Source organism: Lolium perenne, chromosome 2 (genome assembly GCF_019359855.2).
Source record: "Lolium perenne isolate Kyuss_39 chromosome 2, Kyuss_2.0, whole genome shotgun sequence".
NCBI lineage: Eukaryota > Viridiplantae > Streptophyta > Magnoliopsida > Poales > Poaceae > Lolium > Lolium perenne.
This window is the reverse complement of record NC_067245.2, coordinates 180,689,415-180,716,565: the sequence shown is the minus strand read 5'-3', so window position 1 is coordinate 180,716,565 and position 27,151 is coordinate 180,689,415. Positions and strand designations below refer to the sequence as shown.

Genomic DNA, 27,151 nt, shown 5'->3' with positions numbered 1-27,151 from the left:
TCCGCAACATTGTGTTGCTTCACTTTGCCACAACAAGAACTTTTTTGAAACAGTGTCTAGGAGGAACTAGAACACTATTGATATAGTAGACACGGGACTTGATATGACAATTCCAGTAATTCATCCCTGATAAGGATCGAACTCTGGTCATTAGGTTGCGCCAATGCGACCCCAACCACTAGGTTAAGCCCTTGATCATCGCCACAGCAAGAACTTAGGGAGGGCCTCATCGCCCATGTCCGGTCCACACTCTCTCAAACATTGTCCTGATAGGCTCTCCTTTACGGTGCAAGTAATGGACCTTCTCTTCGCGAGCATCTTAGCCACATTTGGCACAAACTCCGCCACCTTGGCCCCATACCACTAGTCAGAAACAAACCCGCTCACCATTGCCTACCCCGTAGCTGATGGCCGCATCGAAGATAGCGGTGCAAAGACTGGGCAGCTGGATGTTGAAAACCTTGAGCCCAGTTAAGTTGTACAGGATACGGCACAAGCCTGAATCCTTGCACACGGTCACATCTTTTGCAGGGCAAGCACTTGAAATTATTACCTTCACGCAGACAAGCAGCTCATATAGCTTGCCCAGGTCACCTCCAAACCCGTTCCACATTTCTTGAGGTTTTGCAGTACTCGACTAAACTTATCGTATATATTCATCCAACTTCATATTGTCCACGCCAAGCATGAAACGAACATCTTCTCAAACAAGACATTACGCTAAACACATATTAGATATGTTGCTGTTTACACAACTTATAAAAACACTTTAAGGCTCCAAACCATACCAACAGCAGAAGACTCAAGTGAATGGATAGATCACTGTGAAATTTGCCACTAGAACACGTTATGAATACCTGATAAGATAGAATATTAGAATATATCATACCTTTTAGTCTTTTACTTTCCAAAACGGAAAGAACCCAAACAGCACAATAGCTCAAAATGAACCCAAAAAGACAAAGCCACCAACTTCATCAACTAACTGAAAGCATATAGCAAGTTCACAGGCACGCACCCGCGCACCGACACAGTTGACAAAATTATGGAACTTAATTAAGTAAAGTTACTCACAAAAGCAAACAGCATGAGAAATAAACAAAGTGCCACCAAAACACCTAGTACTGAAATAATTCATTACAACGTCACAAACCCTTAATTGACTCTATGACATAATCGATCTTATTGGTGAGACACACCACAGGGGTCTGTCCAACACATCACCGGTGACGCGCAGCAACCGATGCCCGTGCCAGAAAACTTGTTCCAGTTTGCCATTCTGCAGAAACTGAACAAGTTTTGTTAGTGTGGCTCCCAATGTTTTGGTGCATTGGTCTAAGATTAGACCATAATAAAATGAATCAAAGGAGAAAACGGGATACTAGTTAGAATGCTAGATTGTGTAGCAAAAGCACGTCTAGCTAGACATTGCAGATGAAGGATTACAGCAACAATACCTGGATAGTAGAAGCTCATGAAGGGGAAGAACGGTCGAATGGCTTGTCCTTCACACAACTTTCTTGACCGCAGCAACTTGAGGTCAATAGCATAGACGCCAAGAGATGTGGTGGCGAAGATGATATTGGCACCCTCCACAGAGCCAATCAACTCCACTTTGATCGCAGGATCTCCAATGGGGAGAAACGGCATGAGGCCGATGACTCTATATTCCGCCCATGCTGCAACTCCGTCAGGACCCACCTCCCTTGACCACAGGTGAAGGATAAGCCTGTCCAGGTGGGCGACTCCCAGCCTTCCATCCTCTGTTGCCATGAGAATGGTGCTCCGGTAATGAACAGCCGCCGGCAGGACGATCACCGAGAGGAAATGCCTTCCTACGTCGTACTTGAGAATTCGAGAGCCTTGTGGCCCAGACATAAGGAGGAAGTGGAGGGAGTCTTCAACGAGGACACTGTGCAACGCAGCACCGTCGTCAACGGGGCCAAGCTCGTCGATGAGGTCAGGCTCCACGACAATGTCATGCTCCTCGAAGAGGGCAAGCTCAGACGTCGGCGTGCTCCACTCACCCGTCTCCGACGAGTACTTGTAGGCGGTTGCGCTCCCCGCCTCTGCATCAATACGGACAAAAACAACATGGAAAGGGCCGTCGTGGCAAGTGGCATGGTCGCAGCCGTACACAGCACATAGCACCGCGGTCCCGAGATAGAACAAGGACCTGCAGGGGTCGCTCAGGTCTTTTCGGCGGCCCGTCATGGGGTCCCAAACCACAAGCTCCATGGACACCTCACCGTTGTCGAGGAGGACACGGCCGTGGCGGCAATCGCACACGATGAAGTCAGCCGGCTGGGGCTCAAAAGTGCATGGGGGGCAGGGCCCTGTGGTGGGGACAAAGTGACTGACAGAGCTCACCTCACTGTTGTAGATGAAGCCGAGCATAGGAGGCGACCGATTGAACTTGCGGTAGTTGTGGTGGAATTCAGGATCGGAGAGGAGACTGCGCCAGGGATTGGAGAGTACGGAGAGACGGAAAAGGCATGCGGGCTCATCTGGCGGGAGGCGGAAGAGGATCTCATGGACAAGTTCGTCCGGCAGATCTGGAGAGAGCGACGCCATGACTTGCAGATCTGGAGAGAGTGTCACCATGATTTCCAGATCTGGAGGCGGAAGAGGGTATCTCCTTGGGGAAGCCGGAGGCTGAGAATTGCACTTTATTGGAAATAGGAACTAGTCCTTCTATATCTATAGATGGAAAAAGGTTGCTTGGCTTACCAAATAGTGACCCAGATCCCACGGCCCTCGCAGAAGCCGCTACTGTCTTCTTGGCCGGTTCCCATTGTTCCCGAGGAGAGGAGATGAACCACAACAAAAGAACAAGCCAAACAATTAATTACAACTAGCTAATAGCCTGTTAATCCTAGCTAGCACACGGCTGGCCAGTTAGCCATCCATCACTACGAGGTAATCAGAGAAGGGCAGGCACATGTTACTAGCACCTCTGGCACGTTTAAGCACTAACTTAATTTTCACCTCTGTCTACTCGTTATCCAATGCAGGATGTGCTAGAGCTACTTTTTTTAAAAGATGAAAAGGCTTCCTGTGTGACATTATTTGTCAAAGGTAAACTTGGAAAGTGTTGGGGCCTTGCTACTAAACAGAGTTTATTTGTTTGGTATTTAATTACGACATTCTTTATGTTATATTTATTTTAGTCAATTTCTCTGTGTTCTTCATCGAACCAACGTACAGAGAAAAGCACCGTATGAAGATAAAGTGAACGAACGGTAATTACCACCAAACCAGTACCAATTATGCCAAGTTAAGAAGGTAACTGGAAAATATCTACAGCACTCCACTTTCGGTGCAACTGACGCCTCAAGTTTCCTTATCTGTAAGATTCAATGTTTCAGATCATATCATAAACACAATGTAATCCGTGAGCCAATAATCCAATATATACACGATGTAACTAGCAAGGAAAGTTACAGTATATGATTACCAAATACTGAACCACAGAAAGTAGTACATCACGGGAACGGACCTTTTAAGGAGAGACTTTGGGTTGCAATGGAATAAATCCTTCTGATGAAGATCTTCCAATGTTCTCTTTAACAAAAGGAGACACACATTAGCACTTAGGAAAAGCTGTTTTTCGCTATGACTAACCTTGTCACATGCGAAACCTAACTTAGTGTCCTGAATTGAGCTACCGGTGAAACTATTTATATTTTTCAAGGTTATTTGCCCCTTACAAGTGAGTTCTGTATTTGCGCCTTGTAAACTGAATGATCAATAAAAGCATTCCAGCACTGGGACGCCAGTCTAAGCACCTGACAGAGAGATATACATCACACTAAGAATTACTCAAACATGGTGGAGCATATGATAACACTAATAAAACAAGGTATTAAGAAGATAAAGCCTTTAGCCTGGATTACAATTAACAGTGGATGAACGGGAGCAAAGAGTAGAGGAACTGTATGTGGAAAGAAAAACATTGGCGGCTCTCAGATATAATGAGTATGATATCTCACTGGTGCTCCAACATAGAAAGCAGCTCTCTAGCATATAGATCCAAATGCTCTACTGTTAAGAAACAAACTACCCACAGAAGTGACGACAATTGTATGTATGAAGAGACACAGACACAGAAATGCATGTGTGAAAATGAAACCAAAATTATCTAGTATCCACAGGACATAAAGAAAATTAAGCAACTCAAACGAAACCTTGTTTTGCCATTGAACTATGAACAAGGTTAATGAGCTGTCAGGCATTTTGAGCAGAAGCATACCTCCTCCATATTAAACTACAGAAAGGGCATAACACCACTAGTTAGGGCATTTTTTGCACACAACAATGGTTTGTTTTTTGCGCAAAACACCACATTTTGATGTAATCAGTTGCACAGGATACATAACTCGTCAGTCAGCAATGCCCTGCGAGCTGAGCTGCAGCGTGGGCAGGAACGCCATGGCCTCACCGTCGATCGCGAGAGTCTCCTCCTCATCGTCGTCTTCATCACCACCAATGGTGAAGCACTTGGTTGAGAACTTGACGCTGCCATTAGCACGCAGATAGATCAGTTATAGCAAGAACAACAATGGCCTAGAAAGAAAGAAAGAAAGAAAGAAAGAAAGAAAGAAAGAAAGGAGGTGGTGTCAGATATACAGTACATGTGCCTTCCGCCGCTGGTCTTGATGTTGAGCGCCTTCACCTCCGCGACCGCCTCGTCGCCGACGTGCACCGGCGCCGCGAACCTGAGCGACTGGCTGGCGTACACGGCTCCAGGCTGCATCATCGCAGAACCATCGATCAGATCAGACTGGATGTTGCCGACTCGTCATGCCTACTTGGTGCTCGGCGGAATGCCAGAGAGGGAGAAAAAGGGGATGCGATGCGTACGAAGCGGGAGGCGATGAGGGCGGGGAAGAGGGAGGCGGCGAGCATTCCGTGGACCACGCGGCCGCGCGAGAACCCGCCAGCCCCACGGGCGACAGCATCGTCCAGGTGCACCGGGTTCCGGTCGCCGCTCACCGCCGCGTACGCCGCCACGTCGCCCTCCGTGAACCGCCGCCGGTCCGAGCGCAGCGCGTCGCCCACCTTCAGGGACCCTGAGGCCGAGGTCGACACCGCGCGGACGAGCGGGACGGCGAGACGCATCATGGCGAGCGGGGTAAAGGTTAGCTACGAATTTGTTTTTCACTAGACTAATAAAAATTCCAAAGAATCAGTCCGCTCATCACGCTGTGGCCTTCTCATTCTCACGGGATAAACGACCAAACACTTCACCCACCTCAGAGCATCTCTAGCGGAGTCCGAAAAAACGCAAACTGAAAAGCACGAGTTTAGTTCACCGAAAACGCAAGTTCTGTCCAATTTCGCAGTGCCGCAGAATAGAACCCATAAAACGAAACTGAAAACTGGAATTCGAATTGGCGTGGGTAAGTTTAAGGCGATGATCATAGTTCATACATGAAATAGATGCGTCAATTGCGCATCGATACATACATACTGCGGGGAATTGACATTATACTAGTACACCAGCAACCTAACCTAGCTAAAATGAGCAAAATACGGCCTACTAGCTATGGCGCGCGCGGCGGTGCCGGTGCTGGCGGAGATCGTCGGCGCGGGGACGAGTTCGTACTCCTCGACGCTCGGCGCCACGGGCAGCCGCGGAGCGCGTGGTGACCCTGCATACCACTGCATGTTGTAGTATGCCAGTCGTTGACATAACATTCACGAAGTATCAATCCGCAAATATTACATCCCTCAGAGTAGTACAACAGAACATAGCAGGTCCATAACTCATTCATTTAATATTACAAGCATAATGCACATATCATCTCGGAGCTCCTCTTGGGTCCTAAGAGGGATACTCCTGGGTTCGAGGCGAACCCATCTTAGCTTACAATATAATTGTCTTACTAGGTGATACATTTATTCTCTCGAGTTCGTACTGCTCGGTTACTACTACTACTTGGCTGGTCTAGACTTGATCTCCTTCGGAACCCTCCCCGGTTCCATAGACTATAAGGTAGTCTACACCTTCGACACCTCCAGAGAGGTCTGGTTCTTCATAGCCGATGATGTCGGCTCTGTCAGAGTGGTCGTTGTCCTCCTCCAGATGGTTCAGACAATCTAAGCAGGGGATTTAAGAGTGGTATGAGTACGAGGGTACTCAACAAATTCATTATAGAAAAGAGGTGTTTAATGCACTAGCTACGATATTAGACTAGAAAGTCTAATACCAATGCAAGTTTTGATAAACATTTCTTCAAGAGGTTGCTTTTATTCCAAAGAACTATGTCTGTCAGCCTTCACCGGTTTACTAGAACTTCATGGAGCTCCTTTCCGGCAGCGTTCGCAGTTCCAAATCCCGGAACAGAGAGTGACAGGTCACGATTCATTACACTCTACAGAGGTGTGTTGCTTTACCCATAAGAGATCTTAACCTTGGTGCCAACCGGGCAGCTTTCCCGTCCACACTTCCTTCGGTGTGAGGCTCGGTATAAGGTCATAGCCAATCATATTCCTCTGCTACCTCGCACACCCACCCTTTTGTAAGATTGTCTTCCCCTATATCTATGGTGAGACCGACCCAGGCATTTGTTCTCCCCTATACCGATAAGGTAGACCGTTCCGAACAATTTGTATGCCCTGCCCTATCAACCATAGATAGACCGTTCCGGACACCTTACAATCCATCATAGACCGCATTACCGTGGGGACTTTAGGCTTCCCCAGCCCACCGCTTGTCCCTCAGGATACAAGTGTCTACGGCAAGCGCATCCGTTGATGTACAAGAGGTGGAAATACGATTGACTATTCCGTCCCACTCCAGATCTTATGGTTAACACGGGTTTTACGGCACAAGAATCACTGGACGACATTTGTTGTTTAATCCTAGATGGATATAAACCCTTGCAATGGAACCTCCACCATATCAACACAATCCATGGTTCCATTGCCCACCACTTAGTCATATTCATAGTTATGAAAATAGTGGTTTTGCTTTTTATGCAATAGTGATAAACATAGTACTTTGCAAGTAATTTGATAAAAATACTCGAATGACATGAGCAAGTGATGAACTTGCCTGAACACTGCAAAGTGTTGCAGTTGGATGGTGTGGACTGACCCTTGTCCTCTGTTGCTGAAAAATAGCATCATTGTCCGATAAGGGCAATGGTTAAAGAAGCATTTATGCATGATTCCAGTTTTAGGGTTTGTTCCCCCCTTCCGATGTCTTTATCATTTTATGGGAGAGGTTAATACTAAGAATGACTTAGGGATTTTCTATTTAGGGCAAAATACAACCTTGAAATGTTGTCAAGGTGTTTTTAAAGTCCAAAATAATGTGTGGACTTATTTTCATTATTGAAAATAAAAAAGGTGTGATTTAAATGATTATTTAAATCATCAAATTTGAACTTATTCTTGTTTAACTTCAAAAATTCTATTTCATATTTTATTATGATAGAGTTTTTTATACTGAGTGGTTTTCATATTTTTAATTATTTTTTTAGAGTTATAATGATTTTATAAAATTTGGTCAAAGTTTGTGTTTTTAAATGAATTTGGAAATGACAAAATTACCCCTGGGCCCACCTATCGGTGTAACCCAGTGGGGTTAGGTCGAACCGACCCACCTGGTCCGGCTCGACCAGCCTCACTCCTCTCTCTCCCTCGCGCGTGTGTGAAACCCTAACCCTAACCCTCTCTCTCGCGACGTCTGCGTCGCCCTCACCGTCGCCAGCCGATTCCGGCCGACTCCGGCGGTGTTGGCCCCCGCCATGATGCGCAATCGGCGCGGCTCTTGACGGCGTGTCGATCTATCCGCGTTGATCTGGAGCAGACGCTGCTCCCGCTCGTCCTCGACCCTCTTCGTGGCGGCTAGGGTTACGGGATCCGCGCGATCCCGCTGCTTCCAGGGCTCCTGGCGCGATGGCGCCGCCGTGGGCTTCGCCGCCGTGGTGCGGTTGCTGTGGCGCCGCCGTGGCTTGGCTTGGCCTGGCGCCGCCGTGCCCCGGCGTGTGCCGCCGTGGCCGCCATGGCTGTGTCTGCCATCTGCTCGCCCCGGGTACGTGCACCACCCTTCTCTCTTTCTCCTGTGCCTGTTCTTCTTCCTCCTCCTCTAGCCCTGGCCACGGTTGCTCCATCTCGTGGAGAGGCCTGTCGTGCCCATGCCCTTCTGTCGTGCCTAGCTAGTTGTGCAAGTGTATGCTACTGCGCTGCTGCTTTGTTGTTTGTGATGTTGTGCTTCACTGGCCTTGGCCATTGTTGCCATGGCCATGCCAGTGCTTGTGCTACTGCTGTGTGCAGCCCTGCCATGCTTCTGTGCAAGATTTCTTATGCTCAGTGCCTGCCTATGCTTGTCATTCTTGCTTAATTCTAGCTTTGTGCCTCTGTTCTTGTTATTATGCTAGCCATACACTCAAGTGTGTTCATGTATGCTGCCCTGGCTTGATGATTGTGGATATTGCTTGCAATCTGCAAGTGCCAGAGCCATTGTTTGCTATTTCTTGTGCTCAAATTCATGAGTATGCTCAATTGAGCATTACTGTTGGCTTAACAGTATGATTCAGTGATAAGTGATATGTGCTTTATTTGTTTAGCATGATCCAGTGGTTCATCAAGCCCTTGATGTGCTTCTGGATACAATCATAAGGTTATTAATTCAGTTATCTGTTTATTCAGTAATGACATGGTTGGATTTCTTCAGTATCTGGTTGATTCCTGTTGCTGTACTTGGCTGTGGCAATCTGTAGCAGGAGCTAGTGGTGCTCTGATGATCAATTGATCAATAATTGCTTGTGAGAAATTGGTGTGCTCCTCTCTGTGACTCTCTGTGCTCACTCTTTGCTGTGTGTGCATCACACAGGCTTGGCCTGTGTGTTATGGTGCTTTCCCAAGCATCAGTGGATGCTTGCAATGATCCATTGGATCATCTGCAAGGCTATGTGCATCAATTGCTTGTCTGTTTCATTTATGTGTTTATCTTGCCTTAATAAATGGATGAATGATGTGAACTGTGATTCAGTGATGATCATTTCAATTAATTTGCTAGGGCTAGCTGGATGACAACCTTTGGTTGGTACCCTAGCCCTCTACTGAATCCAAATGGATGATGATGTGGTGGTTTCATGTGTTGGCTTTGGGTTGAGGTGGCCCTGGCAGCACTTGTGATGCTGTCATGGTAGCTCCCCTCTCTGTGACTTGCTATGGTTGGTGATTGTTGGCTGGGATTGAACAACTTCTCACTGGCTTGATCCATTACTGGATTTCCAGTGGCTTTTTGGTGTTGAGAAAATATTTAGACAAGAATTTGTCTATAGTCTGATGGCCTAACTAGCTGTAGGTGTTAAGTGTGTAGGGCTAGGCTAGCTGTGATTTCATTCTATGCTGGATTTCTTTAGTTGTGCACTGATTTGCATAACTGATGTTCCCTTTGAATGATTTCCTATTGGCCCTACCCATATTTGCTTGCACCAAATGGCTGTGTAGCCAGATGATGACACAAACAGGGTATTCTACCCTTCTGTGCTCCTGTGATGCATTGTATGCTTATTTATGAGCAAAACTTGGTTTTGCTCAGGTTGATTTGGTTTATACCTCACTCCAGCTCCTAGATGGTTTGTTGGTGTAGAAGATTTCTTCAGTGTTGAGCTTATGCTTGCCCTGCTCCTCCTTGCAAGCTTGTGGTGCTTGATTTGGTGCTGTGATGATTTGAGCAGGTTGAACAACAGTGTTGTTCTTCCTGTTCTTTGTGTTCTTGATTTCTGGTGACTTACCAGTGAAGCCTGTCGATGGATTGCTGGTTCTGGCGGTGGAAAAGGTTTTATATGAACCTTCCTTTGCTCTCCTGGTCGACAGTTTGGCCTGGCAACCCTTGGTGACTCACTGACCTGTGCGTGTGTGTTGTGCTGCATGCACACTGCTTGGTGAGCAGTTTGGCTGTGTGTGTGTACCAGATGCTTGGTATCTGGCTTGGTGCTTGGCTGTGAGATGATCAGCTCGGCAGAGCTTGATCATATCCTCTCAATTCACCATTTCATTTCTAACCTGCCAAGTGGCTTTGCCACTTGGCATAACACTGGTTTTGTTGTGTTTGTGTGCAGGGAATCAGGATGATGATCAAGTGAAGATCAAGCTCAAGCATCTAATGGAGATTAGCTTGTAGTTTAGAATAGATCATTGAATTGTAATTTTCTTTCTTTTCCTTTTCTGTTTTTGCCAATTCTTGTAATGTATTGTAATATTCTATAATTCATAATCTGAATATTGTAAAGACAATGTATCTTGTGTGTTTATCAATAAAGCTCAAAGTTTTCTCTTGTGATCTTTACTTTATATTATTTGTTCTATTTATATCTTGATTATTTATAATTGTTTAATGAATTATCTCAAGTTTGAATTATGAGATATCTATTTGATGTTTGAATTTGAAATTCAAATTCAATTTTAGGTTTGAATTCAATCATGCAACTTAAGTTTGAATTCAATCATGCAACTTAAGTTGTGATGTAATATCTCTTGTCTCTTCTCAAAACCCTAACTTAGTTGAATAAGAAACAAGTTTGTCGCACTCTCGAAACCCTAACCCTGTAAGGTATCGAGAGAGAAACTTGCCCCCCTTCGGTGCAGTTTTGTTTTAAAAGCGCGAAATTTCCCCAGAATTTACGATGCAGTGCACATCCCTTTCTAAAATCCACCCCTCGATCATCTCTAAACCTGGGACATTACAGCCTTTCCCCCTTAAAGAAAACTTCGTCCCGAAGTTGTGGTTGTAATACCTGAAGAGTTCGGGGTATGTTTTCCTCAGGTCCTCTTTCTTTTCCCAGGTGGCTTCCCTCTCGGGGTGATGTTTCCATTGTATCTTGCAGTACTTAATAGCTCGATTCCTGAGTTGTTTCCAGTTCTCCTCGAGAATCTTTGCTGGCTTCTCGATGTATGTCAAATCTAGTTGTAACTCGAGCTCATCATGTGATACTGGCTCATCTGGGGTCTTTAAGCATTTTCTGAGTTGCGACACATGGAATACATTGTGAACTTGAGCTAACCTTCCCGGTAGTTCCAATTCAAAAGCTAATCCTCGGTTTTGGCTCAATATCTTGAAAGGTCCGATGTATCTAGGGCTTAGCTTCCCCTTTACTCCAAATCTCTGAAGACCTTTCATCGGGCTCACCTTTAGGTATACCATGTCTCAAACTTGCGGTTCCCATGTCCTTCTCTTTTGATCGGCATAGCTCTTGTGTCGACTTTGAGCTATCTTTAGCCTATCTCTTATAATGTCAATGATTTGTTGCTTTTCCTTGACATAATCAGGATTGAACTCCTTGCTTGATCCTGCCTCATACCAACATATCGGTGATCTACACTTCCTTCCATACAAAGCTTTGAATGGTGCCATCTTAATGCTGCTTTGATACTATTATTGTATGAAAACTCTGCTAGTGGCAAGTGCTCCTCCCATGATCCTCCGAAGTCTAGGGCACAAGCCCTTAGCATATCCTCTAGGATCTGGTTTGTTCTCTCTGTTTGTCCACCTGTCTGAGGATGATAGGCGGTGCTGTAGTCTAGTTTGGATCCTAAAGCTTCATGTAGTTGCTTCCAAAATGCTGATGTGAACACGGATCCTCGATCTAACACAATCTTCTTGGGCACTCCATGTTTACTCACGATCTCTTTGATGTAAAGATCGATGAGTTTTTCTCCTTTATCCTGTTGATTTACTGCTAAGAAGTGTGCACTTTTCGTCAACCGGTCCACGATTACCCATATCATGTCCTTCTTTTTATTGGTCATGGGTAATCCGGTGATGAAATCCATTCCTATCTCCTCCCATTTCCATTCTGGGATTGGTAAAGGTTGTAACTTTCCTGCCGGACTCTGATGTTCAGCATTCACTCTTTGGCAGGTATGGCATTCCGCCACGTATTGTGCTATTTCTCTCTTCATGTTATTCCACCAGAATAACTCCTTGAGATCCATATACATCTTTGTACTTCCCGGGTGTATAGAGTATGGTGTTTGATGTGCTTCCCGGAGTATCACTTCCTTGATCTCAGCAATATCCGGAACGCAAATCCTTTTCTGGAACCATAATGATCCAGACTCTCCTCGGTGAAATTCTGATGGTCTTCCCTCATCAATCCTTCTCATCTCCTCCACGGTGAATGGATCGTCCAATTGACCCATGATTATCTCATTCTTTAAGTTGACACTCAGCTCATCGGCTACTTGTAAAGTCGATAGTCCTTCATGAGCTTCTTTCTCCCAAAGTTGTATTTGGGTTTGGCTTATTTCCTTCCTCAACTCCGGTGATAACTCTTGTTCCACTCCTCCAGTGCTCTTCCTACTTAAGGCATCTGCTACAACATTAGCCTTTCCTGGAGTATAATTGATGGTCAAATCATAATCCTTGATTAGTTCAAGCCATCTTTTCTGCCTCATATTGAGTTCCTCCTGAGTGAAGAAGTACTTGAGACTCTTATGATCCGTATAGAGCTCGCACTTGGCTCCATAGAGAAAATGTCTCCAAGTTTTCAGTGCAAATACTACTGCTGCCAATTCTAAATCATGTGTTGGATAATTCACTTCATGAGGTCTGAGTTGCCTCGATCCATAAGATATCACTTTCCGATCCTGCATGAGTACGCAGCCTAATCCATGCTTGGATGCGTCATAGTACACGGTGTAATCCTTGCCAACCTCCGGGACTGCTAACACCGGTGATGTGGTGAGTTTCTCTTTCAGAGTTTGAAAACTCTTCTCACACTCCTCCGACCACACGAATGGTGTGTTCTTTCTTAACAGCTTAGTCATTGGTCCTGCTATTTTGGAGAATCCTTCGATGAATCTCCGATAGTATCATGCCATTCCGAGGAATCCTCGGATTTCCTTGACAGTCTTGGGTGCTTCCCAATCTAAAACTGCTGCTACCTTGCTCGGATTAACAGCTATTCCATCCTTGCTAATGACATGACCAAGAAATTCTACTTGATCTAGCCAAAACTCACACTTGCTGAACTTGGCATAGAGTTGATGTTCTCTTAGGGTTTGCAGCACTAACCTCAGATGTTCAGCATGTTCAGTTTTATCTTTGGAGTATATCAAGATATCATCGATGAATACGATGACAAACTTGTCTAGGTATGGCATGAAGATCGTGTTCATAAGATTCATGAAGATTGCTGGGGCATTGGTCAATCCAAAAGGTACTACGAGGTATTCATGATGTCCATACCTTGAGACAAAGGCTGTTTTCAGAACGTCCTCCTTCTTGATCTTTATCTGATGATAACCGGACCTTAGATCAATCTTGGAAAAGACTCCCGCGCCTCTAACTTGATCGAATAGATCTTGTATTCTAGGAAGTGGGTACTTGTTCTTGATAGTAACATTATTCAAATTCCTGTAGTCTCCGCACATCCTTCTACCTCCATCTCTTTTATCCACGAAGATCACAGGTGATCCCCATGGTGAGATACTCTCTTGTATGAATCCTTTCTGTTCCAAGTCATCCAATTGCTCCTTAAGTTCTTTCAACTCTTTAGGCCCCATTTTGTATGGTGCTTTAGCAATCGGAGCTGCTCCTGGAATTAGGTTGATAGTAAATTCTATCTCCCTATCTGGTGGCATTCCAGGTAATTCCTTGGGAAACACATCCTGGAATTCATTTACTACAGGTATATCCTCCAACTTCACTTCCTTCATGCTATTCAGCTGTAGCTCGACTTCAATCTGTGTATGCTTATCACCTTGGTAGATCATTCTACTTCCATCGGGGCTTTTCAAAGACACAGTCTTGTTCACACAGTCGATCAATGCTCCGTTAGCTTCTAACCAGTTCATACCAAGAATGACATCAATGTCCTTCATGGGTAAAAGGAACAGGTCCGCGTCAAATGCGCATTTATTGATCATAATGACTTGTCTTTGTTTGGTGTGGGTTACTACTATCGTTCCCCCCGCGGAAAGTATGGTTATGGGTGTATCTAACTTAGTGCAACTAATCCCATGTTTGATGATGCATTTTTGAGAAATGAATGATGTAGTTGCACCAGTATCAAAAAGTACTTTTCCAGGATGAGTAAGTATCTGGAGCGTACCTATCACTGCCTGATCGGAGTTCACCACCTCCTCCAAGCTGGTGCAGTTTAACTTGCCGAAGGGTTTCTTGTTCTTCCAATTCCCTCCGTTGTTTCCTCCTCGGCTTCCTCCTCCTCCAGATTGACCTCCTCCATTCTTTTTATTGGGACAATCCTTCATCATGTGCCCCTCCTGACGACACCCAAAGCATATTATCTTGGGCCTCTTACAATCTTTCGAGAGATGCCCTCTAATTCCACAGCTATGGCAAACAATCTGGTTTGCCGGCTGGAATCCTTGGTTCCTCCTGTTGTTGTTGTTGTTGTTGTACCTCGGTTTAAAGCTCAAGCCAGTATTAGGCTTGTTGCTGATATATCTCTTAGGCTCAAATTTAGCCTTCTTCCTTTTCTCATCTTGCAGTTGCTTGAAGTCGTCTTCCAGAGTGATGGCTGCATCCACCAATTCCTGGAACTCTGTTGCTCTCATCATTCTGAGTTGTACTTTGAACTGGGGATTCAATCCCCGCATGAACCTCTTTTTCTTCTTGTCCTCGGTGTTGACCTCCTCAACAGCATACCGAGACAGCTTTGAAAACTCCCTGACATAAGTCAGGATGGCCTTATCTTTCTGCTCGAGACTTTCAAATTCTCGACGCTTCAACTCCACAATGCTTTCAGGGACATTGGATTCCCTGAACTTCCTCTTAAACTCCTCCCAGGTGAATACTTTCTCAGCCGGATAAACGGCTACTATATTATCCCACCATGATGCGGCGAGTCCACACAACAAGTGTGTTGCATATCTGACCTTCTACAGGTCATTGCATCCAACGGTATTGAGCTTTCGCTCCGTGTCCATCAGCCAATCCTCCGCGTCCATAGGTTCAGGCACGTATGCGAAGGATATTGGTTTGGTGTTCTGGAAGTCAGACAGAGTGACTCCCTGGTTATCGGGCCTCTCCACCCTGTTCTGTTGAAGCAGCTCTTGGAAGAACTTATTTTGCTGCTCCAACGTTATACGTTGTCTTTCCTCCAACATTTGCATGTATTGGAGGAAGTTCTGCTGCGTCATGGGTGGTGGTGGTGGTGGAAACTGATTTCTGGCTGCTTCATCAGCCTCTTCCTTCTGCTTGGCTTCGCGCTCGATGCGCTGCGCTTCACTCTCCTCACCCGACGGTCCCGACATATCCCCCTAGTTCTGCAACACAAAGTGGTACTCATAATTACTCCATGCGCAAGTTTTCTGAGCTCAACTTTGTGCACAGAACTAGTCACGCAATGGAAATCAAGAAGCAAATCTAAATCATACAAAACATATACCGTGTATATACATACTTAAGTGGTCTTATTACAATACTCAGTGACGATGTGAGTATGCAAACTCACTTATTGAAGTATATGTACAAATTTCTACAAATATTACACACTACAATACATGTGGTACTATTGTATTGTAGTCTCGCCTCCCTTGGTGGTCTCTAGTCGTGCTTCACTCCCGGTACATCCAAGGCTTCCATCCGGTCGAACGTGTCATTCTCCTGACAGAATCTGGAATGTAGGGTCTTCCCGTTGGCTGGTAGTCAGAATCAGAGGATGATCCGAGGGAGAAATCTGTGTTCATGAATTGATTATTCAAAACATCATAATCCACCCATCGGGTATACTCCCCTGTGACTCCGCCATAGGTATTACCTCCATCAGTATCTGACTCAATCAGTATAGGGTACTCCTCATAGTCTCCCCTATTATACTGATTGTTCTGGAACTGGGTTGTGGCGTCCTCATTCATCTCCGCATTATTTCTGACTGAATCGCCAGAGTTTCCTGTGTCAGACCCCCAACGCCAACCTGTTGAGTTCTCTATAGGAGTCTCAGAACGCTGATGGTTTCCGGATTCCTCTCCACCCTCATATCCTCCATGGGAACTACTAGGGTAGTACCTAGGTGTAATGGGTGTGGTTTGTTGTTCGGGATGGTCAATACTAATGTAATCACCAGCTGAGTAAACTGGTGTGTGAACCTCATTCTCCATTGGTTCCTTCCCCTTAGTCTCCTCCTTGGGCTCAGTGAACTCCTCTAGCATTGTATCAATTGCCCCCGACAGATGTCGGTTCAACTGAAAGAACAATGACAGTAAGTTGCGGCTATTGTCCATGTACTTAGCAGCTTCTATTGGTTTGCGTTTGGCAAATTTGAAGTGGTTAAGCATAGGATCATCTTCCTCCTCCATATGAGGAATGTGTGAGAATTCGGAACCCATAAGCTCTTTCGTCTTATGTTCCCGAATATCAGTGATGGCCCTCATAATGGCTATGTGGTAGGCTATTTGGATAGTTCTAGCCTCACATACTGGCATCACTATACTCATTCCTAGGTTTTCTGGAAGTCTTAATCTTACCCTACACCTTGCCAATACAGTACCGTCATAGTACATGTATTTCTTTACTTGGATCTGGGGATCGCACCCAAATTCAAGTAACATGGCACGAAGAATATCTGCGAGTCCTCCTTCATATTCACTCAGTGTTGACTCCATCACTTTCACGTTTCGTCCCGGACGTGAACTTGCCATAGTTGGCTGTAGAATAGAAAGAATATAAGATTAGTAATAATGCATCATAATAGAGATAATAAAGAATTATCGCACTAAAAGATATGATTGTTTTATTCTCAAGTGAATATACACCATATTTTTAGATAATTCTTTACTAATCCTATTTGACTCCTAACGTTTATGTCCCATTTACTAGGTTCCAACCTAAGGTCAAAGCTTTTGCTCTGATACCAACTGTGGTGACCCTGCATACCACTGCATGTTGTAGTATGCCAGTCGTTGACATAACATTCACGGCGCGTCGATCTATCCGCGTCGATCTGGAGCAGGCGCTGCTCCCACTCGTCCTCGACCCTCTTCGTGGCGGCTAGGGTTACAGGATCCGCGCGATCCCGCTGCTTCCAGGGCTCCTGGCGCGATGGCGCCGCCGTGGGCTTCGCCGCCGTGGTGCGGTTGCTGTGGCGCCGCCGTGGCTTGGCTTGGCCTGGCGCCGCCGTGCCCCGGCGTGTGCCGCGGTGGCCTCCATGGATGTGTCTGCCATCTGCTCGCCCGGGTACGTGCGCCACCCTTCTCTCTTTCTCCTGTGCATGTTCTTCTTCCTCCTCCTCTAGCCCTGGCCACGGTTGCTCCATCTCGTGGAGAGGCCTGCCGTGCCCATGCCCTACTGCCGTGCCTAGCTAGCTATGCAAGTGTATGCTACTGCGCTGCTGCTTTGCTATTTGTGATGATGTGCTGCACTGGCCTTGGCCATTGTTGCCATGGCCATGCCAGTGCTTGTGCTACTGCTGTGTGCAGCCCTGCCATGCTTCTGTGCAAGATTTCTTATGCTCAGTGCCTGCCTATGCTTGCCATTCTTGCTTAATTCTAGCTCTGTGCCTCTGTTCTTGTTATTATGCTAGCCAGACACTCAAGTGTGTTCATGTATGCTGCCCTGGCTTGATGATTGTGGATATTGCTTGCAATCTGCAAGTGCCGGAGCCATTGTGTGCTATTTCTTGTGCTCAAATTCATGAGTATGCTCAATTGAGCATTGCTGTTGGCTTAACAGTATGATTCAGTGATAAGTGATATGTGCTTTATTTGTTTAGCATGATCCAGTGGTTCATCAAGCCCTTGATGTGCTTCTGGATACAATCATAAGGTTATTAATTCAGTTATCTGTTTATTCAGTAATGACATGGTTGGATTTCTTCAGTATCTGGTTGATTCCTGTTGCTGTACTTGGTTGTGGCAATCTGTAGCAGGAGCTAGTGGTGCTCTGATGATCAATTGATCAATAATTGCTTGTGAGAAATTGGTGTGCTCCTCTCTGTGACTCTCTGTGCTCACTCTTTGTTGTGTGTGCATCACACAGGCTTGGCCTGTGTGTTATGGTGCTTGCCCAAGCATCAGTGGATGCTTGCAATGATCCATCGGATCATCTGCAAGGCTCTATGCATCAATTGCTTGTCTGTTTCATTTATCTGTTTATCTTGCCTTAATAAATGGATGAATGATGTGAACTGTGATTCAGTGATGATCATTTCAATTAATTTGCTAGGGCTAGCTGGATGACAACCTCTGGTTGGTACCCTAGCCCTCTACTGAATCCAAATGGATGATGATGTGGTGGTTTCATGTGTTGGCTTTGGGTTGAGGTGGCCCTGGCAGCACTTGTGATGATGTCATGGTAGCTCCCCTCTCTGGCCCTGGCAGCACTTGTGATGATGTCATGGTAGCTCCCCTCTCTGTGACTTGCTATGGTTGGTGATTGTTGGCTGGGATTGAACAACTGCTCACTGGCTTGATCCATTACTGGATTTCCAGTGGCTTTTTGGTGTTGAGAAAATATTTAGACAAGAATTTGTCTATAGTCTGATGGCCTAACTAGCTGTAGGTGTTAAGTGTGTAGGGCTAGGCTAGTTGTGATTTCATTCTATGCTGGATTTCTTTAGTTGTGCACTGATTTGCATAACTGATGTTCCCTTTGAATGATTTCCTATTGGCCCTACCCATATTTGCTTGCACCAAATGGCTGTGTAGCCAGATGATGACACAAACAGGGTATTCTACCCTTCTGTGCTCCTGTGATGCATTGTATGCTTATTTATGAGCAAAACTTGGTTTTGCTCAGGTTGATTTGGTTTATACCTCACTCCAGCTCCTAGATGGTTTGTTGGTGTAGAGGATTTCTTCAGTGTTGAGCTTATGCTTGCCCTGCTCCTCCTTGCAAGCTTGTGGTGCTTGATTTGGTGCTGTGATGATTTGAGCAGGTTGAACAACAGTGTTGTTCTTCCTGTTCTTTGTGTTCTTGATTTCTGGTGACTTACCAGTGAAGCCTGTCGATGGATTGCTGGTTCTGGCGGTGGAAAAGGTTTTATATGAACCTTCCTTTGCTCTCCTGGTCGACAGCTTGGCCTGGCAACCCTTGGTGACTCACTGACATGTGTGTGTGTGTGTGTGTTGTGCTGCATGCACATTGCCTGGTGAGCAGTTTGGCTGTGTGTGTGTACCAGATGCTTGGTATCTGGCTTGGTGCTTGGCTGTGAGATGATCAGCTCGGCAGAGCTTGATCGTATCCTCTCAATTTACCATTTCATTTCTAACCTGCCAAGTGTCTTTGCCACTTGGCATAACACTGGTTTTTTTGTGTTTGTGTGCAGGGAATCAGGATGATGATCAAGTGAAGATCAAGCTCAAGCATCTAATGGAGATTAGCTTGTAGTTTAGAATAGATCATTGAATTGTAATTTTCTTTCTTTTTCTTTTCTGTTTTTGCCAATTCTTGTAATGTATTGTAATATTCTATAATTCATAATCTGAATATTGTAAAGACAATGTATCTTGTGTGTTTATCAATAAAGCTCAAAGTTTTCTCTTATGAGCTTTACTTTATATTATTTGTTCTATTTATATCTTGATTATTTATAATTGTTTAATGAATTATCTCAAGTTTGAAGTATGAGATATCTATTTGATGTTTGAATTTGAAATTCAAATTCAATTTTAGGTTTGAATTCAATCATGCAACTTAAGTTTGAATTCAATCATGCAACTTAAGTTGTGATGCAATATCTCTTCTGTCTTCTCAAAACCCTAACTTAGTTGAATAAGAAACAAGTTTGTCGCACTCTCGAAACCCTAACCCTGTAAGGTGTCGAGAGAGAAACTTGTCCCCCTTCGGTGCAGTTTTGTTTTAAAAGCGCGAAATTTCCCCAGAATTTACGATGCAGTGCACATCCCTTTCTAAAATCCACCCCTCGATCATCTCTAAACCTGGGACATTATAGCTGGACTGCCGGAAGAGGAGCTCTACGCCTGGTTGCCGTAGCGGGCGAGCTTCCCTGGGGGCGTGAGCCCCCAGTTGGTCCACCGGCGAGCGCTACGCTTGCGCGCGCCCTCGCTGCGGTTCCACTTCCGCCGCTCCGCCTCGCTGCGGAAGAAGGGCGGACGCGGCGGCGAATCGCCGCCGCCCAAACCTGCGGCTCCTCCACGGGAGGCCATCGCGCGGCGGTGGGTGGGTGATTGGTGGCTGTTCCGGCGTCGATTGCTCGTCGGAGCGGGGGTCTGGCGGCGGCGGAGGGAGAGGAGAGGGCGGAGGGGAGTAGGGTTTGCGAACCGAACTCCCCTCCGCGATCCCTTTTAATAGGGGCCGTCCAGGGAGTTATTCGGGCCCCCGAACTTCCAATTCGGGCCGGCCCACTTTTTCGGGCGCTGATCTGCGCCAGTTTCGGCCCGAACCCGTAAATCCACCGGAAAAGTTCGGTTCCGGCGGGTTTTACGGGCTCTGTTAGAGTTGCTCTCATGCATATTATTTTGCACAGTAGAGACTATACATATATTGCCTTTAGATCTGAGTTTTTACTTAATTGAATCACCCAAAACATAGTTCGATACAAACTATCATACAAAGCACACACTGATCATTCAGTGAAAAAGTTTATGGTGATCTTTGTGCAGGTTTACAAATGGTTCAAAGGGAACTCAAGTATGTCTGAAGAAATATAATAGGTTTACATAAGATCTAGCACTTTATGGTACAAGATAAAATAGTCAATATGTTAGACAAAAAATTATAAGATAATATGATACTAATTAATTGGTCCAATTTTATGAGAATATCTAATTAAGGAAATGTCCGACGAAAAATCTTCAGGACCATAGCAATGCACATGCATTCAACTAGTATTTTTAATGTTCCAAAGGGTTCAACAAAAAGCCGCAAAGGTGAACCAAACTAGACTAAAGGGGCCGACATGCCCTGGGAGAGTGCAATGAACTCGCCAGCCCCAGTCGGGTTCCACTCACACTGTAGGAGTTCCCTAACCCCAGCCCACATAAAACTCGACATGTGACAAGTGGAGAAGATGTGGTTGCAGTCCTCCACCTCCCCACACAGAGAGCATCTACCATTCGATGGTCCCTGCCTTTTGGCCACCTGTTCCGCCAACAGAAGCTTGCCTCTGATAAAATGCCAGAGGAAACTCTAATCTTGGGGAGAACCATGGTGCGCCACACTTCTCTGAAGCGCGCAACTGTCGCCCCTTGCAACAGTCCATGGTAAATTGATTTTGCCGAGAAAAACCCAGACGGCTCCAAAGACCAGGACACCTGTCACAATGGTCATATGTAGGGAGGCCCTGGATCTCCCGACATAGATTGTCCCACTCTAACGTCTCCGCCAAGCCAAACTGCCTGCGGAAGTGAATGCGCCATTCCCCCAGGACACGCCCCTCACTCTAGTCTCATCCACCGTTAAGAAGGGGAGGGCGCAACAGCTGAACATCCTAGGATACCTAGCCCGAAGGGGGCCGTTCCCGATCATTGAGCATCTGTAAGATCGGAGTATGAAGAATTCCCCAAAATCGCTTGAAGAAAAGATCTGGCAGGCCTTCCGTGCCCTCCCTGAGACAGGATTTGATCGTTTTTCTCACTCACAACTGAAACCTGGGTGCTGCCCCAAACAACTGGGCTGCGGAATGGATGCATTTCTTGGCTACAGATTTTGCTAATTTACAGACACTAACTACAAGCCACATAGTTCTTCGCTACAGATTTTGCTTCCATGTTTGCTTGGAGTATTCCCCAAGTTTATTATTCACAACACAAGTGTACCGTCTGAAACTGAGCTATAACACAAATACTTTCAGTTGACAAGTATAATTCTATCTGATACACTATAAGGCATGAAATTCTCACTGAAGAAATGACAAAGAATTAGACCACACAGGTTCATTTGCTTTTCTTCGACGAGATGGATATATCCATATAACAATTTGCTAGACAGGCATGGAATACTAACTGATCATGATTATAAAGACGATTCTCATTTCAATCTACCTAACTGAAAACTGAAACCATCAGCTTCCCCACAAGGGAACAGTATCAGGTTCACGGTTGATGATCGCCCCAGTTCTGTCTGCCTTAGCTAGACGAGATTTTTTATTTTTTTAGTAACTAGGTAGACAAGATTTGACTACAGCTAAACAAGAGGATGAAGCCAGTCCATACATGCCAAAATGAAGAGTGTGCTCTCTTTTAAGCAATACAGCTCTGACAAAATGAGCACGTGGCAGTAAGTAAAACATGACCTAATAGCCGGTTAAGAGGTTCCAGGAGCAAGTTACTAACAAGAAGTACGGTTAATGAAGTTATACTCTAGTTCTACACTGATACAGAGCAATCCTGTTCAGTGCTTCGAGATTAACCATCTGTGCTGGTACTGCTATCACTTTCTGCAGACGGAGAGTCCTCTGCGATTCTTGCTGCTGTTGACGTTGTGGCTTGATCCAGAAAATTGTGAAGAAGTCAAAGATACAGCCCTTGCCACATCATTGCCAACATTTTGCTCGCAACTTGCCTCTGAGACTGGGGTTCATCTTGCTTGCTCCAGGTCTTCAAGCTGAATCCAAAAAAAATCGAAATTGGCATTTCTCCAGATGAGTTCTTCATACAGTATTGTTGTACTAGGTTTATGAGGAAAAACATAGTAGGTAACACGTATGGAATATAACTTATTTACCTTCTCCTCTAGGACAGTCAATATTATGTTAGTAAAAAACTGTATATCCTTGGCTAGAGAGGATCCTTCTAAGCCAACTTCAGCAACAGATGCATCATCACCATTGTCAGCCAAGAAAGCTACATTGGTCCTCTCCAGGTTCTGTATACGCGACCTGAATAATGAAATGGCTTTTGCATCTCCACTCTTGGGGAACTCGAAGGGAAAACATGTCTGTATGTTTCTAGGACTAAATTAAGGAAATCGACAAAGAAGGAACAACCACAATTTGGGAGGTGCCAGCCTTATCAAACTAAATTATTCATCGGTGATCAAAGCTGATCCTAGTCACCACACATACACTACTATGCGTAATCGCATAAGTGAAGATACCCATGCAACATGTCAGTCAGTTCAAATTAACTGAAAGCATAGACGATCTTACAATCATAAGGGGACCTTAGACTTTAGACACATAAATTATCAAGTCATCTGATTAAGATGTACCCCCAAAATCCTGGAGATACATGGCTAGGAGGACGCAAGTACTGCAGCACTTGGGTTGCAATTTGCAAATATGATGCTTTATACTATACTAGGACAATGCCCGCGCGATGCGGCGGAAGAGATAAAACATGCATGCGATGTTAGATGAGAAGAATGATAGCCGATCTTGCCAAGGTCTACCAAGAAAATTTTACTCATTGTAGTCCACTCTCCTTCCCTCTACTCCTCAGCCGTCCATATCACCATCTTTCGAGAATAGACTATGTAGCGCTTGTAGCAAGTTATTGTTGTCATTGGTTGCGGCCCTTTCATGGTGTTCGGGTGTAGAACGATGAAGGAGTTGTGGTCATTGGTTGCCTCATCGACCACCTCCCGATTCGGCTAAAGCTAAGTGGTGCACGACTGATGTTGTCCTTCTTTTCGCTCGGATGCCCTACACGTCGATAACTCACGACTTTGCATCTAATGGACACACTCACCTAACGGGGACACATATCAAAGACCGTCAACAACTTAGTTGCACTAAGTAGCTTCTGAGACCACTGACTATGGGTATGACATCCCTCCTTTAATTATGCACCATGCAAGCTATAAATGTATCTTGTTATACACAGTTGATGTCTTCCTTCTTTCCACTCTGCGTGTTCATAACTCCCGATTTTGCATGGATTGCAAGGGCTCACACCCTGATTTATATTTTGGATTTTAAAAGAATGGTGCATAATCATATTTGTTCGGGCCAGGCCGGGCCTAACAAAGCCCGATGCAAAAAAAAACCCAGGCACCGGGCCTCTTCCTTATTTGGCACATTTCTTAGGCCCAGGTTTGGCCCGGCCATCGGGCCTAAATCTTCGGCCCAGGTCCGACCCACACGCATGGTCGGGCTGACCCAAGCTCGGAAATTTTGGGCCGGGCCGACCAGGCCAGGCTTCCCATGGCTAGGTATATCCACACCTTGCCGCACTATCATCGGGCAACAAATGTATGGCAAATAGTTTGTCACCAGTGACCAGTCATTCAATAAAGAGACTTGTTGACCACTCCGACCCTCCACAACCACAATACGGTTAATTTTAGCGCCTTAGTAAGGTTAACTTTAGAATGTTTCTACAATTAATTTTATTAGCATGCTTGTGTGTTTGTGCTGTTAATTTTTATTCATATTTTTTCTACAATTTTCAAATAAAGATTGCTCTCGGCTCTTCTAGTTTAGACAAATTTGTGTGTATCCAATACTGAGGATGGAACGTCGGTTAGTAGTTATCAGTCACCGTATTAGACAACCACACACTAACATATTCCTGCTAAAACTATAACCTAGCCATTTCACTGAACTTACTAAGAAACTTCCACTGTTGAAATCTACACGTTTTAGTCATTTGACACTTTCCATGTTCCACCTTTTAGCATTTATCAATTTCCATGTTCCACCAAGCGTGCAGCCCTACGATCTGCAGGCTCCGGTCAGCTTGTAGCTAGGAACACAATCCTTCTTGAGGCTATTAGGACCGATAATTTTCTCAGTTTGTGAGCAAAATAATATCCTCTTGAGTTTAGAAGATTAGTCATTACGTCTAACTGTGAGACAATTTTATTAGGAAACAAAGCTCTCCGACTACTATCTTTGCCAAAGTATCGAATCAGTTGAACTAAAGGTATAAGCTAGGTGCTTATCCAAAAAAGCAGATTCAGAACCTATCCCCTTATTAACTCCAAGAGCTGAAGCCAGATTACACGCGCTAAAGGTGTTTTGGACTGATAAGCAAGCATGAGCTATGATGTAGTCAGCAGCAGGTCAAGAGAGAGGGCTCCTTGAAGGCCGGCTCAATGAAGTGGCACGCTCCGCTGCATGTACGTCGCGAAGTACCGCCCGTCCGTATTCAGAGCACAGAACACTTGAGGGGATTACTGAAAAACAAACTCGAACCAGAAGATGAGGGCATCACTCACCAGCTTGGACACGCTCTGGTGGGACTCCGAGTGCTGGACCCGGGCGGTCTTGGAGTGGACGCCTATGGCGGCGGTTGGCTTCGTTCTATTTGCCGGCCAGTTTTGTCCACCCAAAGTCGTGAGCCTCGGTGACTGGAATCGGCCTCCATCTCACCAGCGCCTCCACGCTCCATCCAGAGCCCCCTCCATCGAATCAGTGCCTGCACGCCCGCTGCCTCCTTTGTCCTCTCTTTCAGCATTAATACAAACAGTTGTTGGGCACACACAACGTACATCCAGAGATTTCAATCAGTCGAGGATTGAAAGCTGGGGAGAAATTTTGAAATTAGGAACTTGGTGTGTTCCAGGAGACTGCCAAAGGTAGCAGCGAAGTTTCCTCACATTTAGTCTTGTATGCTAATACGAAATAAAAAAGAAAGATGGTGGCTTATCTTGCACAGAGCGGTGACGAACGGAATAGGCCGGCCGTCTAGTCCGGCGGCGGGACGTGGAGGGAAGCAGCACAAGGGCCTCGACCCTCTTGCCCTCCGCGCAAGCGACGGTAGGACCTCGACCCTCTGGCTGGCCGGTGAAGGGCCGCACCGTCGCCTCCAATTCCCTACCCGGAGAGCACCGGCGGTGGCTGGAGTTAAATCGGCGGCGGGATCAACAGGTGGAGACGCGGGGAAGACCTTGACGTCCTGCGCGCACGCCTTCCTCACCAGGAGATCCTCCCCGCCTCCTGCGGCGCCTGCTTCCCTCGCCTCGCCTCGCCTCGCCTCGCCACTTCCTGTACCAGGAGGTCTGTGCGGAGGGGATGGAATCAAGCGATCGGATAGGGGGAAAACAGAACAAGCGAACCGTTTTTCAACTGAACGGTGGCAGTGCTTGTAATTTTGTCACAAAAATATGGGCAATAAAAAAACGGACGAAAAAATTGGGGAGAAACCTTCCTTCCTTTATTAGTAGGTAGTATATATAGATATAGATGGCAAGACATTTGATACTGTTACTACCACAAGGAGGATACAACTTGATAATAAACTGATGGTGAGGCTGATCACACTAGTAGAAAACCTCTCATCCATCTAAACCTTTAGTACCGGTTCCCTTACGAACCGGTACGAAAGGCTTTATTAATACCGGTTCCAGGGGTGGGACATCTATACCGGTTCGTAACGAACCTTTAATACCGGTTCGTGTTACGAACCGGTATGAAAGGTTTTCTGCCCAAATTCCAGGCTGAGGTGGGGCCAGGGCTACACCTTTAGTACCGGTTCTTCTAAGGAACCGGTACTAAAGGGTACCCAGCTATATCAAATCGCCCAAGTCCTTCCCGAGCCCCTGGCTCTCATTTTTCTCTTCTTCCTCACACTCTAAATTTTTCTCCACCTCTCACACTCCAACAAATCTCTATTTTTTCTCCACCATTCTAACAATATTAACGGCATACATCTATCGAAGGGTTAGCAATATCATCCTTCCTTCCGGCGTTCCTAATTTAGCTCATTTCTTTGGTAGTTTTAACTCGTACTATTTTTCTAGTGCAAGCAAGGTGTTCGATGAAATGCCTAAGTTAGTGATTTATTTTTTTATATGCAATTTGAGCTGAAATTATGGTATGTTTTGTAGGTTTTAATTAGTATCATCCCCGTCCTTACCGCCGTCGATCGCCAGTGTCGGCCCCTAGCCGGCACGGTACCACCTCGGTGAGCCCCTCTTCTTTTTTATAAAAACAATTAGTTTTATGTGATGAACTTGAATATTAATTAAGTTGGTCACTCATATATCCACGATGTTGTGTATTTAATGATTTTTTATATACATATAAAATGCAGATGAGTCGACAATGGATGTACGGTGATCGGTGCTATCCCGAGTTCATTAATGGCATGCATTATTTTCTCAACGTGGCTGAGGCAAACAGGCGGTCGAATGGTTTCATGTATTGTCCATGTAGTTCCTGTAAGAATATGAAGGATTACTCTACCTCGAAGACCCTTCACGTCCACCTGCTGGAGAACGGTTTCATGCCCAGCTATAATTGTTGGACTAAGCACGGAGAAAGAGGGGTTATATTGGAAGACAACGAAGAAGAAGAGGATAGTGACAACTATCCCTTATTCA

General features: G+C 45.5%; 1 protein-coding gene and 1 long non-coding RNA gene across 10 annotated transcripts; both read right to left on the bottom strand.

The window, feature by feature from the left end:
• Window positions 1-946: 946 nt before the first annotated feature.
• On the bottom strand, window positions 947-5,241 carry LOC127320809 (3-hydroxyacyl-[acyl-carrier-protein] dehydratase, mitochondrial). Of its 9 annotated transcripts, XM_071826381.1 has the most exons (6): window positions 4,864-5,241; window positions 4,635-4,750; window positions 4,442-4,518; window positions 3,711-3,788; window positions 1,458-3,564; window positions 947-1,288 (listed from the first exon to the last, which is right to left on the bottom strand). In XM_071826381.1, the coding sequence occupies exons 1-4, from the start codon at window positions 5,122-5,124 to the stop codon at window positions 3,781-3,783; spliced, it is 462 nt and encodes a 153-aa protein (XP_071682482.1). In that variant the 5' UTR covers window positions 5,125-5,241; the 3' UTR covers window positions 947-1,288; window positions 1,458-3,564; window positions 3,711-3,780. The 9 variants fall into 9 exon arrangements, with proteins under 9 accessions (XP_071682482.1, XP_071682481.1, XP_051205844.1 ...); XM_071826380.1 differs by having other exon boundaries at window positions 3,711-4,518; window positions 4,864-5,239; XM_051349884.2 differs by lacking the exons at window positions 4,442-4,518; window positions 4,635-4,750; window positions 4,864-5,241 and having other exon boundaries at window positions 1,458-2,655; window positions 2,731-3,564; window positions 3,711-4,385.
• A 16,747-nt stretch (window positions 5,242-21,988) lies between these two features.
• Window positions 21,989-25,848, bottom strand: LOC127320816 (uncharacterized). The gene is made up of 2 exons (XR_007863560.2): window positions 25,046-25,848; window positions 21,989-22,489 (listed from the first exon to the last, which is right to left on the bottom strand). It is a non-coding gene; the product is annotated as an uncharacterized lncRNA (long non-coding RNA).
• Window positions 25,849-27,151: the final 1,303 nt, after the last annotated feature.

Excerpts from the sequence above, each read along its gene's own strand:
- LOC127320809 (XM_051349885.2), bottom strand. The coding sequence starts at position 2,604 with ATGGTGACACTCTCTCCAGATCTGCAAGTCATGGCGTCGCTCTCTCCA. Across the intron at positions 1,289-1,457 it reads CATGAGCTTCTACTATCCAG|TTTCTGCAGAATGGCAAACT; the intron begins GTATTGTTGCTG and ends AAACTTGTTCAG.